The sequence below is a fragment of the Crinia signifera genome, chromosome 2 (genome assembly GCF_055691185.1).
Source record: "Crinia signifera chromosome 2, ASM5569118v1, whole genome shotgun sequence".
In the NCBI taxonomy this organism is placed as follows: Eukaryota; Metazoa; Chordata; class Amphibia; order Anura; family Myobatrachidae; genus Crinia; species Crinia signifera.
This window is the reverse complement of record NC_139218.1, coordinates 75,402,965-75,425,099: the sequence shown is the minus strand read 5'-3', so window position 1 is coordinate 75,425,099 and position 22,135 is coordinate 75,402,965. Positions and strand designations below refer to the sequence as shown.

Sequence of the window (22,135 nt, the reverse complement as noted above, 5' to 3'; positions counted from 1 at the left end):
CTATTTATTATTTATTTAGCACCCTCTAGAACAGGCATGTCCAACCTGCGGCCCTCCAGATGTGCTAAAACTACACATCCCAGCATGCATTGCCATCATTCTAGCATTCCCTAATAGCCAAATTGTGGCAAGGCATGCTGGGATGTGTAGTTTTATCACATCTGGAGGGCCGCAGGTTGGACATGCCTGCTCTAGAAGATAGAAGACAGGATCTGATTGGTTGCCCATAGCAACATCACACGTGAAGTAGAATACACATCTTAGTAAATTTACCCCATTGTGTGCACAACGTGAGTACATTGTGTATCCAAAATCCACCAATTCACGAGTCTGGGACTGCTGGGGAGTTGAAGGGAAATCTGGACACAATCATGGTTGTGAGCACCTCGTCCTGATGTATGGCCAGCTTTAGTGTAGGTGATTATTTCTTTTTTCAGCCCAAAATATAACTGGTGCACTTGTAAAGTCTCATTAAGGGAAGCTGTTTTAATAACTGAACTGTTCAATCACACCTTCCTCCAGTGCCAGAAATGTTATGCAGGCATCAATCAGAGTCTGATTCAGTTGCAGTTGGAGTTGCTGTCACAGCTGCTTGCATGGAAGCAGCAGTGATAGCACTAATATGATATGAGCTGCTTCCTAGGACACAGAATCGCACTATCTGAGACACCATTGGCCAGCGGCTACACAAGCGGGTCGTCGCAGGTGAATTTAAGAGACTAGGAAATCTCCATCATCTTATGGATATCCTAGCCTTGACACTCCTCCACAATTGTGTCGGAAACCACAGTTTTGGGAAACAGAGTCTGTTACACCCCCCCCCCCTCTTCTGATGTCATACTGCATCATATGTCACAGACCTCTGGTGTATGCGCAATGTACCAAACTCTAGTAACTTGTGGCTTACACCGCAGTAACAACAGGACTTAAATGAGGCCCCCAGTGTGGACTTCGATGTGCGTGCAAAAGGGGGTACGGTCTCAGTCCATGAAGTCATGCGCCCTGGTGTATGATGCTGAGGGATTACCCAGCAAACCGAGAGCTAGTGGGCAGCCTTTTCAGTCACAGGGGTCGATCCTATTAACCCTGAAGGGTGCAGATGATTTTCAGCAAATTTGGCCGTGCGAAGGGAGCGAGTTAGGGTTAATTCGAGTATAGGTACACAACCTATACTGCACAGAGATCTTGCACCTTTACAGGAACAACCAGGTGTGTGATGTCACAAAACAGCATTATCATTGGTAGGTGAAATTTACTAAGATGTGAAATACACTTCACAAGTCATGCTGCTATGGGCAACCAATCAGAAGCTACTTCTTATTTATTTACCACCCTCTAGAAGATAGTAGACATGATGTGATTGGCCATTGCCCATAGCAACATGACCTGTGAAGTGTATTTCACATCTTAGTAAATTTCACCTGTAATATCAATTTTATGAAAGATTAATAGTACATTTAAAGGCAGAAAACACACACACACAAAAAGGTATTACAACTACTGACAGGCATAGATCTGCACTATGGCCCTTATTCAGATCTGATCGCAGTACATATTTGTTTGGAAAATGGGCAAAACCATGCGCACTGCAGGTGGGGCAGATGTAACATGTGCAGAGAAAGGTACATTTGGGTGGGGCATGTTGAAACTGAAATCAAAATTGCAGTGTAAAAATAATGTAGTCAATATTTACCCTGCACAGAAACAAAATAACTCACACAAGTCTAACTCTCTCTTTACATGTTACATCTGCCCCACCTGCATTGCACATGGTTTTGCCCATTTTGAGACCAAATTTGTACTGCGATCAAATATGAATAAGGGCCAATATTCACTGCAAACAAAATGCTTTTACCTTTCTACTGCAGGTTAAAAAAAAAAAGCATTTTTACGGTGATATCAGTCAATACATATCAGTGCTCTTTAAATCTGACATGTTTTCTAGATATTACAACATCTGTTTATCTACTATCATTTATTTGTAGGACAAATTAGTGAATGTTTTATGTGATGTTATGTTCTTGGGTAGCATAGAGGATATATAAATGAGAGAGAAAAAGATAAAATTGTTCATAGCTTAAAAAACACTTTGGGGCTGATCCTATTTGGTTTGAAGGGTGCCATTTGGATGCGTTTAAATGATTCAGGCCGATGTCGCACCCTTCACTGGGCCGAATTCACGTAAAATTGCGTACACACTATGGAGGTATGAGTGCTTTTAAGCATATTCAGCCCACCGTAAGGTGCACCCGGTGCCGTGATGAATCCTCATGACCCGGTGCACTTGTGAATCCTCATGACCCAATAGGATCGACCCCTTTGACTTGGTGACGCTGTCACATGAAAGCCTTTAAAATCTGAAGGAACTGCATGCACCAGTTTCTGATGATGGTAACATGCTCTGAATATTTGCTATACCATCCTATAACTTGGTTAACCGACAAATATAGGGCCTGATTCAGATACTGTATGGATGGAGTCCAGTACATTTTGCATGTGCCAGACCTGTACTGCTCATATGAACACACTACAGTTGCAGACGGGTCAGTGATTGGCAGTCTGCTGCTGTTTGGGGCAGTGAGGGGGTGGCATCTAATGACCGAGATTTCCGGGCCCACGGGTCACAGGACCGGGCAAATAGATTGATGCTGCATCCTAGGACACAGCAGGTATTACTAATGCAAGCAGTAGGTGTTTTCTTATATCAGGCACCTCGTACTGCATTAACACATTAGTACTATCGCTGCTTCTTCCATGTAAGCAGCAGCCATTGCACCTCCAACCACATATGAATTAGGCCCATTGTGTAGCAGAAATACTGCATGTGCCACCTGCAGGTCTGTCAGAATGGAATCTGTTATTAATATAACTCCGGTAATATATTCCCTTAAAGCATGCAACAGCTATTGAGTAAGCTAAACATTAAAAGGAAAGTTTTGCAACAAGCAAATGCAATCCGCTTCTTGCCCGATCTGATATAACAGTGCACAGATTCCACAATCACTGTAAAGAGACCAGGCGGTGAATTTACCAAGAGGCGATTTTCAAAGCAGCTACTGTACACATTCAGCAGTTTCCGCTGCTGGATTTAAAGGGGCAATTACTGTATATGAAATTAAAACATCCCTTTTTTGTATTTAAAATTACTGACCCTATAGATCCAAAGTTCAAACCCAACGAAGACTTTAAAAAGTGCTGCTTAGTGAATTTACCCCCAAGGCCTTTATATAGATCCCAAACCATGCCTCCAAACATGACCCTCCAGGAGGGACAGAATTCTCTTTTCCTGGTCTTTCTCCTTAAATTATGATTGCTATCACCTGTGTTTAAAACACCTTTCTTATAAATTAACCTGTTTAAAACAGGTGATGGCAATCATAATGTAAATGAAGAGGGAAGTCCAGGCACAGAGAATTGTGTCCCTCCTGGAATGGGTCCTGTTGGGAGGTATGCACTGCTACAGAAACTACTAACCAATCCAAACAGCATTTTTCAAAGATTGGGTAGCACTTTAAAAGCCATATAACATGTGCATAGAGAATTACAGTTGGGTTGAGTATGTTCAAACTGAAATTTAAATTGCAATGTTCCATGGGAAACATAGCAAGGAAAACGAAGGTCAATAATCCCATTAAAAGTAATACCTATTAGTACTACTAATTCTCATTCTTTTGTTAATACCTCAAAAGTGAAAATAAAGATATTTAGTATATTTACTTTCAGACTTAAAACCCTGATTTTCGCCTGGCTTGGACTCAGGACACCAAGAACAGGTTGAAGCTAATGTTTTCTGTACTTACCAGGTTCCCACATGGGTGACAACCCGGGTTATTCCCAGGTCGTCACCCATCACACCGGACCCAGGAATACCAGTAACCTGGGTCTCCAGGTTACAGTCAAAGTTTGGAGATGATGTCATCTCTAAGCGCTACTGTCCACCACCAATGAATTTCTTTTAAGCATAACCCGGGTCATTAAGACCTTAGTCACACCATTGACACAAGCTGGGGAAATGTCCCAGGATGCAAGTCCCAGGAAGATATAAAAGGTATTTAATCTGCAGTAGAAAATGATGTTATTAAATAAAATACTTACACTTACAAGATCATACACTATACGATTTGGGCCCGATTTCAGCCGATTTCAGTAGATCAGGCCGAGAAATCGTGACTCGGGGGTGGGGTGGGTTCTTAATGAAATCTAAATTGCATGTAAAATAAAGCAGCCAGTATTTACCCCGCACAAAATAACTCAGAGTAAAAATATGTGCACATACTGCAAATAAATGTTTACGAGAAACTTGGTAAGAAGTTAACCATTAAAAACACCTTACAAGATACACATTAGATACACTGGACCGGATGTAATGTGGTGCGAGTCCGGTAACCGCGAGGGATGCCGACCTACCTCGGAGGTTTTTTAAAAGGGGCATTCCATTCCAAGGCATAGTCTTGCTTTGTTAATGAATGCCCTTTAACAAAAAAAACAAAAATGGCATCCCGCATGGCCACCGGTGAGTTATCTATCATTTATTAAGCTCTAATACAGTAAACAAATGCTAAAAAATAAATAACCTGTTCTGGTTCCACGTGACAAAACATAGAAATCTTCTGTTTCACAGCCATCTCAATTGGTTTGGTACTCCTGCATACAATCTGTCACAAGACAATGTCAGGCAATCAGGACACTTTGCATGATTTCATCACTACACAGTTTGCGCAACCGTACATATCCGAAGCTGCATATGCTTCAATTACAGCTTTATTTAGAGTTGATGTATATTGAACAGCAATCGTATTGTAATTACTTGTGTGATGATTCCTGAGCTACAGTAGATACCCCTATGTGTGTGCGGTAGTTAGTGTTGCCTTTCTGTCACTCTTGTGCGGGTACTGCAATGGTCCCAAAATCAATAATGTGCAGTGAGTTATAGAAATGATTTACTCTAGTCGGTGCTTGTCCTTAAATACATTTACACATATATTGCCATTATAATTATTTTTATTATGCGAACACCTAGGAACGGATGACCAATTTACAGCTGATTAGGAGAATAGGATTTAATATCCTTTGGAATAACTATATTTGTAGTCATGTGACTATACGCCATGCAGAGAGGGACGCCTGGTTTGGCTGAGCCGCTCCGAGATGTGTAGTATACTTTGCATCTTATTAGCATCGTAGATGCAGCAAAGCAATACTAGAGACAATGGGATGTGAATTTACAAATGTCGCACATCAAATTGATCTTTGTAATCTAGCAGAGTAGTTCTGTCACTTCCAGTTGATTTATTTATTCTAACAATTCGCACATTTTGACTGAGAAAGATGCTCAGCGAGGGCCTGGAGCACACCGAGAGGGGCTGCTTGGCGCACCTGAAGACACCTCATTACAATTGTAAGTCTCTGCTCAAAATGGAATACTGTACATGTTAATTATAATAGGGAATACTGGGTTTACCAAGTCTGGAGATAAGCCAAGTCCCCTGAGCGCACGGACACTGTTCTGCGTCGGTTTCGTCTTTTGTTCTCCTGTTGCTGTCGGCTAAAAAAAAAAAATAATAATTTATAGTTAAAATTTATTATTTCACATTCAATATACGTATGTAGGAATATCACAAAATGATGGCCTATTCTAGGGTAAAATGAGCGGTATTCAATGAGAATAAAATAGTTTAACTGAATTCAATGGATGATCCTAAAGTGTTCGTATACTTTACTTTAGAGTGATGCTTTAATATTTCCATCACTCTTATTTCCACCATACCTTAAAATCAGTATACGGATGACTGACAGACACACATTAGGAATAGTAAAGTGTGCCGAGTGCTAGTGGAACGAGGTACCAGGCTGGAACTTTGGCGATTAAAGCAAGCCATGTGATGAAACGCAGAACCCTAATTGGGGGTCAAAGTTCTTAGGTGTCGTTTATTGACATTCTTAGGTTCTTAGGTGTTCATAAAAATATGTGAAAAACTAATTTTGCTTGTGTCGACCTTTTGTCAGTGGCAGCATTGTGCAGTGGTGATCGATGGTGTGTTCGGTGGAAACCATCATAACGGGGCGCGTGTGCATCTCGTGCGCACGCGCCCCCTTTTGACGGCTGGCGGCAATTTTGTCACCAGCCCCCGCAAGCATGACAGCGGCTCCATCTGTAGACCCTAATATAGCATCAAAGCTTTGTACTATGACAACCACTGAGGGAAGTATGATAAAATGGAATTCAAATGAGTTTAATTGGCAAACTCAATACATTTTTAGGTGCAAGGGGGGGAATTTTATAGGATGAGAGATTCAGAAAGTGAGAGATTTGGTAAGAAATCTCCAGTTTTTTAAAGCGGCAATCATTTACACTGCAAAACCAGTTTGATTATGAAGTGTAAACGATTGCCGTTTTAAAAAAACTGGAGATTTCTTACCAAATCTCTCATCCTATTAAACGTCACCCAAGGTGTTTAGACGACTTAAGCAAAAGTTTGCAACTTAAATCTGTTTGCTGAAATAAGAGATCACTTTAAATGATAAATCTATGATTGAAAATGAAAGTCCCTTGCTCCAAAGTGCAGAGAATCCCTTATTGTATGTAAGCAGTGACTGTACTCATTCATGCAGATATGTAGCACCGGATGGTGAATAATTCTCTTTTTGGTCACATTATTCATGTGAGGCCTTTGTTGAAAATTTTACTTTTTTATCTTTAATGAAAATCAATAGCGTTAAAAAATAAAAAAATGCCCTGCCCCTCCATCTGCACTGCTGCGGTCTCCTGATGAAACTAGGCTCAGCGGAGAAAGACTCAATATGAATAACGAGCGCAGCAGAGCATTAATCCGGAACTGCTTGATGCTGTGTTATCACCGTCCCTGCAGGTCGCCGATGTAATTATGTTTCAAAGTTCCTGTGTGCCAATGTTTGCTCCTTGACACATAATTGTATTGGTGGGTGAAAGAAGTGTAATGATTTAGGTGGAGGTGATCTGGACACAGGCACATTCTATGACCCTATTTCCTTTGTGGAGAGTGAACCTTTAGAGTGGGCCGGTGACAGGGAAGAAACTACAACCTGTCTACACATACAGTAAGAGGAAGGGAGCTTAAGAATGAAAACATGTAAACACTGGAGTTCTCCTATATGTTTACTCCAGTAAAGGTAAATCACGTAAACTTTAATATAACCTGTAATAAATGTATTTATAGTATGTTCATCATTTTCCTGTTGAGTATTTCAATCACTGGAGTTGCTATCACTGCTGTATTGTAATGCAGCAGGAGGTGTCTATTACTAATGCTTCATACTACCTGTCATTACTTTATATTGGCCTTAAGAGCTGCAGTCTATTTCAAGAAACAGAAATCGATGCACCTGAGGGGTCGATTCAGACCCATTCGTAAGGGTCCAAATTAGGCCCCGACCCCGATGTTCAGGGTTTGCGCGTGTGCAAACCCCCGAGAGGGGATACGGTCACTAGGTCGACAAGCATTAGGTCGCCCACTGAAGGTCGGTATTCATGAAGGTCGACATGCATGAAGGTCGACATGGGTGAGGGCGTCATGGACATTATGTTGACACACGCATTAGGTCGACATGGGGAAGGTCATCAGTCAAAAGGTCGACATGGATATTTTCTTTCTTTTTTTTGAGCCGACGTGTCGATAGGGGGTATTTCATGACCTACCATCCACTAGGGCGTGGTGGGTAAATAAAATAGTGTGCTGAGCATAGTGAGCCATGCGAGGGGACGCGGTGCACTTTTTTAGTGTCCATGTCGACTGTGTCGACACTAAGGGACAAAAAAGTGAAGAAAACACCATGTCGACCTAATGCTTGTGTTGACCTAATGACCATGTCGACATAACCTTTGTCGACCTTCAGTCATGTTGACCTTTATGCATGTCGACCTCCAGTCATGTCGACCTTATGCTTGTAGACCGAATGCCTGTCTAACCAATGATCCATATCGCTAGGCTGCGAACATACGCGACTAGCGAAAAGGTCTGAATCAGGCCCTTAGATTTCCAGATTGTAAATCACTTGAGCTCGACCATCTTCCCATTCTATTCCTGTCATTCATGTTTGTGTTGTGTCATACAATGAACCCCAAAGAACAGCGCTGCCTCACATGTCAATGCTTTAGAAATAAACTGGTCAGCTGGACAAAATGCTTATCCACATTGAACAGCATTAAAGAGCGAACTTGATCTCATGATTATGGCCTTATATGTGCTAGTAAACATGAATATAATGTTGAATGAGGTACTAGTTACCAGACCATCAAAATGACAAAATAACATAGGTAATGTGCGCAGGTGAACAGAGGAACACTCAAATTCCCACCACAGACTTGATATTGTCACACAGGGGTAGATTTATTAAGCTCGGTGAAGTGATAAAGTGTCTGGTTTTTATCACCGGCCAATCAGCTCCTAACTATCATTTTTCAAGTTAGGAGCTGATTGGGTGGTGATAAAAATCAGACACTTTATCACTTCAACGAGCTTAATAAATCTGCCCCACAGTTTTGTCTGTTGATGAATAGATTCCTGGGTGCTCAGGTCAACTATGGTTTATTGCTCAGCACTACAGATTCTAGAAATCTATGGATGGATTTATTGTCCCAAAGGATGACAGCTTTGAGTCACAATCCTGACTAAATTCATATGATTTGGTAACCTACCTCTGCTATCCATACCTCCCAACAAGACCCTCTCCAGGACTTCTCTCTTAATTTATGATTGCCATCACCTGTGTTCAAACAGCTTTCTTGTCAATATCCCTGTTTTAAACAGGTGATGGCACTCATAATTTAAGAGAGAAGTCCAGAAACAGAGCATTTTGTCCCTCCTGGAGAGGGTCATGTTGGGAGGTATGGCAATCTGTCCTGGATCCTGGGAGTTTTTTGCTCACTGGGATAACTAGCTCACCAGCACCATGAGTCCCCTGTCTGCTGAGTTCACTATCTGAGAGGTAAGAGCTACTAACAAGCTGCTCTCTGTGCTGATTATCTACCTGTGTGAATTCTGAATTCAGCAATTATCTTCATGGATTGTCCATGCTGTCGCTGTACAAGTCTCTCTGACTCCAGCAGTCATCAGACACAGCTCTCCACAGTATTTAATTGCTCCAGGCTTCTTGCCTACACAAACCACACCAGAGTGCCTTCCAGAATTCAAACATGAGCGCAACCAATTTGGATTCTATCACATGACAAATCTACAGCCAATCCTGCATTACCTGTCTGTCAGCTGATTTGCTGCAGCCAATCACCAGGCACTGGTTCCTATAAAGGTAGTCAGAAGACCACTCCCAAATCTCCATTTCTTCAGCCTAGCTGCATCCTGTGCAAAGCTCCTGTGGAAATGCTTTCTCTGAGAGTTTTTGGTACAAGTTACCATCCTGCTGCGCCACTTGGCTCTCCTTTGGTTCCAGCTGATTTCTGAACCACTATCGGTCCTGACCGACATTCTTCACCATCGGTACCTTAATCGGTATCTGCTATCATTGGTATACTCCTCAGTGCCTGCTTCATTTGTCTATATTCTCAGCACCTGCTACTCATGGTGTTCATCACTGGTACCTGCTCAACATCGATTCCTAGTTCCAGCCAACATGGGATTCCAGCAACGGTAAACAGGAGCACTCTGTCACCTCTGATGCTCCTTTGCCTTGCCTGCTGACCTAACTATGGTACTGTTCCCATCATTGATGGTCACTATCAGTTCCAGTCTGATTCCTGCTTCTCCATTCAATTCCAGCCCAATTCCTGCATCTGCGTTCGGTTCCAGCCCGATTCCTGCATCTTCAATCGGTTCTAGCCCGATTCCTGCATCTCCAATAGGTTCTAACCCAATTCCTGCATCTCCAATCGGTTCTAGCCCGATTCCTGCATCTACATTCGGTTCCAGCCGAATTCCTGTGCTTCCAACCGGTTAAATCCTAATTTCTGCATCTACATTCGGTTGCAGACCAATTTGTGCATCTCCATTCGTTTCTAGCCCAAGTCCTGCATCACTATTCAATTCCAGTTGAATTCCTGTGCCTCCAATCGGTTACATCCTAATTTTTTTTGCATCTACATTTGGTTCTAGATCAATTTCTGCAACTACATTTTGTTCCAGCCGAATTCCTGTGTCTCCATTCGGTTCCAGTTTTGACTGCACTAATTTACAAACTTTGTTTTTTATTGCCTCACAGTACAATACATTGGTGTTATCACCAATCACCATTGGTGTTCAATAAAAATATGCCTTTGTGCAATAATATTATTTTTCAACCATCATCTCCTCATTCTTCTGGTTTCAACCCAACACAACCCAGGTCAGATCTGGCCCTCAGGCGTGACACTTTGGGTGACATTTATTAGAGGTCGATGTTGGGTTTTTGGCGATTTTTATCGCAAAAACGTCTGTTTTCGCACTTTTTCCCGAATTCGCATAATTAATGATATGCGAAAAATCTGCAAAAAATGAGGGATTTGCCGCGAAATCGCACTTTCTGAAAGTGCGATTTTTTTTAACTCCGGAGTTCGCATCCAGATGTTTTCCCCATTGAAAAATATACAATTCGCATTTTTAATGAGATGCAAATTTGGAAATCGCCCCAAAAAATGGTCTAAATAGCAAAAAATAAATAGACCTGATCCTGACTGGCGATTTTCTCAGAAACATGGCGATTTTGTCAGAACCATGCACAGATCAATGTGATCTGTGTATGGTTCTTTGGTAAAATATGTGTAAAAGTAAAAAAAAAAAAAAAAAATTGGCGTGAGGTCCCCCCTCCTGTACATAACCAGCCCCGGGCTCATTGAGCCGGACCTGGTTCCAAAAATACGGGGGACAAAAAGCGTAGGGGTCCCCCGTATTTCTGAAACCAGCCCCGGACTCTTGGACCGGTCCTGGTTCCAAAAATACGGGGGTCAAAAAATCTGGGGGTCCCCCGTATTTTGAAACCAGTACCGGGCTCCAACAGCCCGCAGTTTCATGCCACAGCCGGGGGACACTTTTTACACAAGGTCCCCCGGCCGTACCATGAGCACCGTGGCTGGTCAGCCTTGGACGGGGTACCTGGAGGAGTGGGGACCCCCCCAATAAAGGGGTCCCCCCCCCCAGGCTTCACCCGTCCAGGGCTGAAGCCCGGGGCTGTCGCCTGCATCCCTGGCCATTGCTTAATACAGGAGAGCTACAAGTGCCAGCAGACCTCCCCCGCATGCTGGGACTTGGAGAACCACAAGTCCCAGCATGCGGGGCATTAATGGGCCCGCTGGGACTTGTAGTCCACCACAGAAAAGTAAAACTTTATTACATACACACACACACACACATCTCAATTTTACACCGCTATACATACCGATCCAGGATCCAGCGCTGGTCTCTCTGCAGCAGAGCCGGTCAGCCCGCACTATCAGCGGGGACAACCGACTTTCTCTGATGCAGCTAACAGCTTCTGTCGCGCTGTCCCAGCGCGACACAGGCTGAGAGCGTGATTGGGCGATGCGTCTCCATGGAGACGCATAAGCCGAAGACGCTCTCAGCCTCTGTTGCGCTGGGACAACGCGACAGAAGCTGTTAGCAGCATCGGAGAAAGCCGGTTCAGCCCGCTGATAGTGCGGGCTGACCGGCTCTGCTGCAGAGAGACCAGCGCTGGATCCTGGATCGGTGAGTATGTGGTTGTAAAAGTGAGATGTGTGTGTGTGTGTATGTAATAAAGTTTTACTTTTCTGTGTGTGTGCTTTATTTTAACATTCTTTTTACAGGTGGACTACAAGTCCCAGCGGGCCCATTAATGCCCCGCATGCTGGGACTTGTGGTTCTCCAAGTCCCAGCATGCGGGGGAGGTCTGCTGGCACTTGAAGTTCTCCTGTATTAAGCAATGTTAGGAATGTGAATTTAACACTATCAGGCCGGCGTCCAATGGCCAGGGATGCCGGTGACAGCCCCGGGCTTCAGCCCTGGACGGGTGAAGCATGGGGGGGGGGACCCCTTTATTTGGGGGGTCCCCACTCCTCCAGGTACCCTGTCCAAGGCTGAACAGCCACGGTGCTCATGGTACGGCCGGGGGACCTTGTGTAAAAAGTGTCCCCCGGCTGTGGCATGACACTGCGGGCTGTTGGAGCCCGGTGCTGGTTTCAAAATACGGGGGACCCCCAGATTTTTTGTCCCCCGTATTTTTGGAACCAGGACCGGTCCAGGAGTCCGGGGCTGGTTTCAGAAATACGGGGGACCCCTACGCTTTTTGTCCCCCGTATTTTTGGAACCAGGTCCGGCTCAATGAGCCCGGGGCTGGTTATGTACAGGAAGGGGGACCTCACGGCAATTTTTTTTTTTTTTTAATCACAAAATCGCACATTTTACAAAAATCGCACCTTTTCATGACTAAAAAATCGCACTTTTCATCCCGAAAATCGCCCTTTCTCGCACTTTTCATGCCGGAATACACACCTCATTAAATATGCGAATTCGCGGGAAAAATGCGATTTAAAAAAACTGCGATATAGGGCGATTTGAGCAAAAATCGCATTTTCTCAAAAACGGTCAACCCACTAAATCTCGCCCTTTGGCTTCTTCATGGAGAGAAATGTTTGTTATAATGAAAATCTACAATAACAAATACTCTTCCTAATCCATTTCTCAATAGACCTCTGTACATACAAATGATAGCTGTAACAAAACATGAATACAACATATCTCCTCAAGGGAAGTATATAAAATATTCATATTTTCTATTCATATATGAGGGAAAAAAACAATGTTCTGTTTAATACATTTATCAGCATAACTTTTATGTTCAAGAGGAGAATAACAATATGCATATAACTTATACTTGAAGATTGTCATAGCAACACTTTACCTTGCAGCAAGCTCAGGTGTGTTTAAAAGAAATGTTTAATGACTGCCTTGCCCCGGGCTTTGGAAACCCTAGTTTCGGCCCTGGCTAAAGCAGGCATGTCCAAACTGTGGACCTCCAGCTGTGTGAAACTACAAATCCCAGCATGCCTTGCCATTGTTTTAGCATTCTCTAATAGCAAAACTGTGGCAAGGCATTATGGGAATTGTAGCTTCACAACAGCTGGAGGGCCATAGTTTGGACATGCCTGAGCTAAAGGGTTCCTAACATAACCAGCTCTTGACCTAAATCTAAAGCTGGGTACACCTGGGTACATATTTACAGATTTGTCTGTCCAATCTGTCTGATGGGAACATAAACTTGGTAACGTATGTTAGTATATGACTACCAACCTATTGCACACAAATGCTGGAAAATGGACAAAAATGATTGTTAAATTAAATGGTTTTAACTAATTTGTCTGAATGACCATTGACAGGTTTCCAGCATTTGGGAGCAAATGGTTGATTGTCCTTTGCTCTCATACATTACCAGATTTTTGTTCCCACCAGATAGATTGGTCAGATAAATCTGTAGGTGTGTACCAATTTTAGTGCTATTGGTACTTTGGGTTTTATATTAAGTGTGAGATACAATTTTGGGAGATACTATGTAACCTCTAAACAATATAGGTGATAAAGCATATCTAGCCTGAAAACCCAGCGTGTGCTTATCGAGGATTTCGATTCACCTGCCTCAGACAGGTAAAGCAAAATTCCGGAAGCAGTCCTGATTCCAAGTGAAAAATTGGACCGTGGCTGCCGAAAACACACAGGTTCCATTGAATCTGTGTTTTCAGAAGAGAAAACGTGTTGGGTTTTTTCAGGTGCTCTAATTGGAGAATCATCAGGAAAAATATTTCGATATTTCTTCAGGGCTAATTGGATACCCCCTTTTATATTTATACAAAACTGCTTAGGAAAAGCAGTGAAATATTATGCAATGCATTTTACTTTTATCTTTTAGCTCTATCTCTCCTTTGCTACTGAAGCCTAAATTCACTTTTATTTTTAAACGTGTCATTTGCTGTGATTCTCTATTAGACCTACTTTTATCAAGTGCCTATTAAGTTATATAGAATTTTCGGTACTTGTTTCCTAGCACGGCCACACCGATTTGCATTGGGGTGGTCGTGTCGGAAAAATTGCGTCGGTCGCATCGCATGCGACCAAATCGCATGCGATGCGACCAACGCGATCGACCCGATTTTTACATTCAATCAAATGTGAATAGGGTCCCTGGGACCCTATTTTACATTGGATTCAATGTAAAATATTCCCCAGACCCCCAATTTTACCCCCTCAACGCCGCCACCTCACGATTGACGCCAACCCGAAGCGTGGCGAGCGCAGCCAGCCCGCGAGGGTCGGCGGTGCACGTCCTCCGACCTTTTCATACCCCTACTATCCACGTCGGTGTGGAGTTGAGAATATAAAGTGTGGCGAGCGCAGCGAGAAAACCGAGCCCGAAGCGTGGCGAGCGGACGCGTATAACTTCACAGGTATACGCGTCCCCTCGCGGGGCTCGCCACGCTTCGGGCTCCGTGGCTCGCTGCGCTCGCCACACTTTATATTCTCAACTCCACGCTGACGTGGATAGTAGGGGTATGAAAAGGTCGGAGGACGCGCACCACTGCGCTCGCCATGCTTCAGGTTGGCGTCAATCGTGGGGTGACGACGGTGCCATATACAATGTGAAATGGGTCATATTGGCCCATTTCACATTGTTTCCTATGTGAGATGAACTTAATCAAGTCCATCTCATCTTGTGCCATTATAATGGCACAAGACCGACGCGATGCTCCCGATTTCAATGTTAAAAAATATTTTAACATTGAGGCCTATGGCAAAATCGCGGGCATCGCAACGGTCGCGTCGGGGGCAATGTTAGTGGGCGCGACTGACGCGATGCCCCCGATTTTGCCTTTGACGGTAAAATGGACCTGATTTAAAAGGAAATCGGGTCCATCGCGGGCATCGTGTACCTTAACTTTAAGGTACACAATGCCCGCGATTGAGGCCGTTCTAGGAAACAAGTACCGAATTTTCCATTGGAACATGAGTCTCCCAGAAGTGTTATTTTGTTTACTAGGAGCACCAAAACCAAAGCAATTTGTTCTTTTCATAAACGTCTACTCAGAGAATATTTTTATTGTCCAAGTATAAAAAAGAAAGCCTCTAACAAAAAGGACTTGCAATAAATAAAACTTTGCTGTCTTTTTGTACTGTGATTCCCAGTGATAGGCTGCCTTATCATATGAATTGGTTGTCCCTTAAAATACCTATCTTCAATATCAGTAGGTGCAATGTGTGTCCTGGTTTCAAAGAGGCTATTTTTTTTACCACAACAAAATTGAGTCTATCAATTCATTAGGTATGCTAAAAATGAACATACATACCTGAGGCACCAGACTGACATGTATGTTACAAAAGTTTTCTCTCTTCGCCTTGAACTGGAACTGTCTGAAAGCTTCGATGAAAGCCATTCCTTCAATGTCCCCGACTGTTCCGCCCAGCTAAAAACAGAAGACAAACGATTAAGGTTTCCTACATTGTGATAAATGATCTGCGTACAGAAAATGCATCAATAAACACAATCAGCACGAGCAGATGTTGTCATTTACTTTTTGCATTGTCTGGTGCAGACAGCTGGTGTTAAATATGACATATAAGTACATTACCTAGAAGATAATTAAGTACCCTTTTATGCTTAGCAAATCCTTCAAGATTCCGTTATGCAAGCCTCTCTACCATTCGTTATAACAGAGGTACAGATGTGCCTTATACATCCATCTCAGTGGTTCCCAAACTGTGTATCGTGGCACTCTGGGGTTCCTTGGGACCCTTGCAGGGGCCTCGGGTTGGTGGTTCAAGATTAATTCAAATTAATTATGGTCAGTGTAATTGACAAAACCAGTACTTGTGGCTGACAATCCTAAATTTTGTGGACAAACAGAACCACCTCGTGTCCATTACTACATAATTAAGCATAACGATGACATATCAACACAATTTATTTAACTCATATATTTTCCTTAATTTCTCAATAAGAACCTTTTGGCCGAGGGGGTGTCGTTGATAAAATTGTGATCTTTTAGGGCACCTTGATTCCAAAAAACGTTTGGGAACCACTGATCTAGCCCCAATACGCCATGTACCTAGAGATGCATGGCGTGAGTGAGATGGCAGTTCTCATGCAAACTCATGAGCATCAAATGTTTCCTTTCACCCTCCAATCACTAAAATTTGCCTTATGGAATGCATTGCTCTATTGGCAACAAAAATACACAATAATTAGACACACTAAACAAAAATATTCATTCTACAAATTTTCAATATAAATATAGTCACAGTTTTTGCTGCTTCTAAGTAGTGCCTGGAAGTAATTGATCAAATAGTGTTGTGGAAAGAAGCACTATAGTGTGACTTTAATATTTAAAATGTAATAACAATTTAAATATATAAATTGAATACAAAGTATGACACACACATTATATAAAGAATTAATACAGTACCAAAATATGTATTATTTTGGTACTTGTTTCCTATCTGGGCGCCCAGGTTTTCTACGTACGGCACCGTAATGAAATCGGATCGCATCGCATCGTACACATACACGATATTGAACGATGCGATGCGATCCGATTTCCCATAGGAAACAATGTGAAATGGCTCAATTTAGCCAAATTATCATAGGAACAATAGTAAATGGGCCAAAAACACCCCTGAACATTGAAATGTCCCCCCAAAAGTAGTTGACGCCACCCCGCCATCAACGTGAACCCGAAGCGTGGCGAGCGTAGCGAGCCCGCGAGGGGCGGCGGTACGCGTCCTCCGACCTTTTCATGCCCTACTATCCACTAGGGCGTGGAGTGAGAATAGAATAGTGTGGCGAGCGCAGCGAGCCACCGAGCCCGAAGCGTGGCGAGCGCAGCGAGCCCCGCGAGGGGACGCGGATACCTTCACAGTTATACGCGTCCCCTCGCGGGCTTCCCAGGTGTCCATGGCGACGCGGACACCTGGGAAGCCCGCGAAGGGACGCGTTTACCTGTGAAGGTATCCGCGTCCCCTCGCGGGGCTCGCCACGCTTCGGGCTCGGTGGTTCGCTGCGCTCGCTACACTATTCTATTCTCACTCCACGCCCTAGTGGATAGTAGGGCATGAAAAGGTCGGAGGACGCGTACCGCCGCCCCTCGCGGGCTCGCTGCGCTCGCCACGCTTCGGGTTCACGTTGATGGCGGGGTGGCGTCAACTACTTTTGGGGGGACATTCCACTGCTCTGTGGGTTTTTTTGGGGTTTCTGGCCCATTTACCATTCTTCCCTATGCTGATTTGGGTAAATTAATCCATTTAACATTGTTTCCTATGGGAAATCGGATCGCATCGCATCGTTCAATATCGTGTATGTGCACGATGCGATGCGATCAGATTTCTCTACGGAGAATAGCATGGTGCGCAATTAACTTAGCGGGCGCCCAGATAGGAAACAAGTACCATTATTTTACTATCCCAATCCTTTACACACACAGTTCTACCACAGGTTCCACATTCACATCATTTGAAATACATTATATCAGAACTTACACTCATAGAAACATAGAATTTGACGGCAGATAAGAACCACTTGGCCCATCTAGTCTGCCCCTTTTTTTAAACATGTTACCTCAAACCATATTTGATCCTTATTTTTTTGTAAGGATATCAATATGCTTATCCCAAGCATGTTTAAATTGTACTACTGTATTTGCGTCTACCACCTCTGTTGGGAGGCTATTCCACTTATCTACTACTCTTTCTGTGAAAAAATTCTTCCTCACATTTCCCCTGAATCTTCCTCCCTCTAGTTTCAGTGCATGTCCTCGTGTTCTGTTGCTCCTCTTCCTGTGAAGAATGTCTCCCACCTGTACCTTGTTAAAGCCCTTGATATATTTGAAAGTTTCTATCATGTCCCCCCTTTCCCTTCTCTGCTCTAAAGTATACATATTAAGATCTTTTAGTCTTTCCTGGTACGTTTTGTGATGTAGGCCATGCACCATTTTAGTTGCTCTTCTTTGTACAGTCTCTAATGTATTTATATCCTTCTGGAGATATGGCCTCCAGAACTGAACACAATACTCTAGGTGAGGTCGTACCAATGACCTATACAGTGGCATTATTACTTCTTTCTTTCTACTGCTGATACCTCTCCCTATGCAACCAAGCATCTGACTTGCCTTCTTCATTGCTTTGTTACATTGCCTACCTGCTTTTAAGTTCCCTGAAATAGTGACACCTAGATCCCTCTCTTCCTCTGTAGTTTCCATTATAGTGCCATTTATACTATATTGAGTCTTTGGATTTCTGAGACCCAAGTGCATGATTTTGCATTTTTTGGCATTAAACTGTAGTTGCCATTCTCTTGACCATTTCTCTAATCTGCCTAGATCCTCAATCATTTGTTTTACCCCTCCTGGTGTGTCTACCCTGTTGCATACCTTTGTGTCATCTGCAAAAAGGCACATTTTACCCTCAATTCCATTTGCAATATCACCAATAAAGATATTAAAAAGCACCGGTCCAAGTACAGATCCCTGGGGTACTCCACTTGTAACCTTTCCCTCCTTTGACTGTACTCCGTTTACTACAACTCTCTGTTTTCTGTCCTGCAACCACGCTCTTATCCATTCAACTATCTTAGAATCCAATCCCAAGCTTTCAAGTTTATTTAACAGTCTGCGATGTGGGACAGTGTCAAAAGCTTTACTAAAGTCTAGATAAGCTACATCTACAGCCCCACCTTGATCTATTACTTTAGTCACCCAGTCAAAAAAGTCAATAAGATTTGTTTGACATGATCTTCCCCCAGTAAACCCATGCTGTTTTGGATCCTGTAAATTGCTGGTTTTGAGATATTCTACAACTCTTTGTTTTAAGAGTGTTTCCATCAATTTCCCTACTACTGATGTAAGGCTCACTGGTCGATAGTTGCTTACCTCTTCCTTGCTTCCACTTTTGTGCAGTGGGTCTACATTCGCTGTTTTCCAGTCCTCTGGAATTACTCCAGTAGCTAGTGACTGGTTGAATAATTCTGTTATTGGTTTTACCAGCTCCCCTTTAAGCTCTTTTAGTATCCTTGGATGCATCCCATCTGGCCCCATTGATTTATCCACTTTCAGTTTTGAGAGTTCTGTGAGGAATTTCTCCTCTGTAAATGTACTTGTCTCTCCCTCAGTTTTCTGACTATACTTGCAACTTAACTGTGGCCCCTTCCCCTCTCTTTCAGCAGTGAATACTGAGCAGAAATAATATTAATATTATCTGCTATTACATTGTCCCCCTCAAGAAAACTTCCACTCTCTGTCTTCAGTCTAATTATTCCACTTTTTGTTTTTCTCCTTTCACTTATATACCTCTCTCTCTGCATGTTGCAACTATCTATCACCCATCTGGGAAACCCATACAAGATTTCTCTGTCTGGCTCCCCCACTTGCTATCCTCTGACATCTCCACCATCATCATGGGTGACTTTAATATCACTATTGATAGTCCAAAATCTGCTGCTACTTTCTCTAAACTCCTCTATTGGCCTCTCCCCAATGGACTTATGCCTCTACACATCAGGAGGACCACTACCTTGATCTTGTATTCACAAAACTATGCCCAGTTTCTGAATTCGCTAACTCTTATTTTCCTGATTAAGGAGGCAACTGACAGTGAGGGATTTGGTCGTGTGGATTGCAGATGCTTAGATACAACAGATAAAAAGGGATTTATGTGTCACTGGACTGCTTACGCTCTTAGCCAAAGTTTTTGAACTTGACAATGACTTTTGATGAATGCGCAGCAGGTGACGTGTAAGGGAGGATGTTCTAGGTGGTCAAAGGCTACATATGGCTTGACAGTTATTGTCCAGATTTGGATAGAAATAATTCTAGACCAAAGGGGTGAATTTTTTGGTCTTTTGCCCATCCACGGCCAATAACTATCTAAACCGGTGCCTTAGGTAACCAAACCGCTTCACAATCAGAATCCTCATAGTCAACTTCCTCCTCAGCGGCAGCTACACCAATATCCTCCTTATCCTAGTGTACTTCTACAGTAACATCCTCAATCACAATGTCAACAACTGGGCTGGCGGTGCTCCTCCCAGCACTTGCAGAGGTTGTGCAAATGTTGGACATAGCCTCCTCTTCCCATACAGTGTTGGAAAGGTCAGACCTAGACATTGCATGCATGGACACCATTGGACTCGCCTTGGGGATTTGTGATATCTCTGAACGCACAGTTGATTCCTGTGCTTTAACAAGCTTTATTTTTGAAGGAGGAGGGCTTCCATCTTCATGAGAAGCTGAACCTCCGGTCATGAACACAGGTTTCCTTGCCACATGATGTCGAGACTGGCATATTGCCAATTTTACGTATATTTTTTTTATTTTGTTTATTAGAGTAAAATTTTGCCTTTTGAGTTTTACATGCCCTCTATGACATTGTACATCAGCCTGTATGTATACGGCACACAGGAAACACCACAAGATTTGTACGGCACACAGGACACCACTCCTGTACAGCACACAGAACAGCACCCTTGTATTTATATGGCACATAGGACAGCACACTGTATTTATACAGTACACAGGACAGCACCCTTGGATTTGTATGACATATAGGACAGCATCCCCCCTGGATTTGTATGGCACACAGGACAGCACATATCCTGGAAATGTACGGCACCCCTGGATTTTCACGGCACACAGGACAGCATCCCTGTATTTGTACATTACACAGGACAGCACCCTTGGATTTATATGGCATACAACATAGCACCCCTTTAAAGAACACAGAACAGCACCCTTGTACGGCACATACTGTAGGAAAGCCCCCCATTATTCATATGGCACACAGGATGGCACCCCTGGGTTTCTACAACACACAGGACGGCACCACTGGATTTGTATGGCACACAAGACAACACCCCTTTATTTTTATGGCATACAGGATAGCAACCCTGTACAGCACCCCTGCATTTTTACAGCACACAGGACAGCACCCCTGAATTTCTACAGTACCACCGGCTTTAAATAGCACACAGGACAGCACCCCTGGATTTGAACGGCACACAGGGCAGCACCCCTGGATTTGTACGGCACACAGGACAAAACCCCTGTATTTGTATTGCACACAAGATAGCACTTCTGTATGGCACACAGAACAGAACCCCTGTATTTATACGGCACACAGGACAGCACCCCATGATTTGTATGGCACACAGAACAGCACCCCTAATTCTTTTTTACAGTATTTAGGATGGATATGTAAGGCACACAGGACAGCACCTCTGGCTTTGTATAGCACACAGGACAGCACCACTTGATTTGTATGGCACAGAGGAAAGCACCTCTGGATTTATACAGCCAGCACCCCTGGATTTATATGGCACACAGTACAGCACCCCATGATTTGTATGACACACAGTGCAGGACCCCAGGATTTATATGGCACACTGGACAGAACCCCTGGATTTGTACGTTACACAGAACAGCACCCCTGTTTTTGTATGGTACACAGGACAGCACCCCCGGGTTTGTACAGCAAACAGGACAGCACCCCTGTAAGGCACTCAAGACAGAACCCCTGTACGGCACAGACCACCAGCATACCCCCACACCACGCCACCCCACAGTACAGCACAGACAGGTCTGTCCAGTACATTCTCCAATGCCGGAGTGAAGATGGCGCTTTTAAGCGGTAACCTAAATAGAATCCAAAACCTGTGAGAATCTGACAACGCAATGATGACTTTTGCCTCGATCTGAGATCCAAGTCTGGCGGGAAAACCTGAGCCGGACTCAGATCCCGGGTCGGATCAGGAAGTTCAGATCTCGGAGATCCAAACCTGCTCATACCTAATTTTAATTAAAACCAGGGGGCCAGGTCGCCATGGCGACCAGATTCTGCTGACTGGCGACCAGATTTGGCAGGAAGCAGAACCCCGGCTGCCGGGAGATGGACAGGGAAAGGCAGGGAGCTGGCAGCAGCGTCTCTGTAAGCAGCGGGTCCCTGTGGCTTGCTATCCTATCAACACTTGCAGTAGCCTTGGGTGCCCCGTTTCAGACACGTAAAAAAGATGGTGCCGCAGTGGGTTAAATTCAATATAACAGCCAGCACGGCGGCAGCCCGGCAGAGCGGTGCAGAACTCTCCCGGCTGCCGCTGTATCAGAGCAGGTCAGCAGCGCGCCTATTTCAAAGCCCAAGCACGGCTCCCGATTAGCTCGTGTAAT

The 22,135-nt window shown here is 43.7% G+C and overlaps 1 protein-coding gene across 3 annotated transcripts in view; it reads right to left on the bottom strand.

Moving 5' to 3' along the window:
- Positions 1-22,135, bottom strand: part of CTPS2 (CTP synthase 2) — a 232,487-nt gene that overhangs the window by 157,057 nt on the left and 53,295 nt on the right. For all 3 annotated transcript variants that reach the window (XM_083172428.1, XM_083172427.1, XM_083172429.1), the window contains 3 exons: positions 15,278-15,394; positions 5,462-5,545; positions 4,575-4,655 (listed from right to left, as the gene is read on the bottom strand). In XM_083172428.1, the coding sequence (XP_083028554.1) occupies positions 4,575-4,655; positions 5,462-5,545; positions 15,278-15,394 (282 nt within the window). The remainder of the gene's footprint in view (positions 1-4,574; positions 4,656-5,461; positions 5,546-15,277; positions 15,395-22,135) is intronic.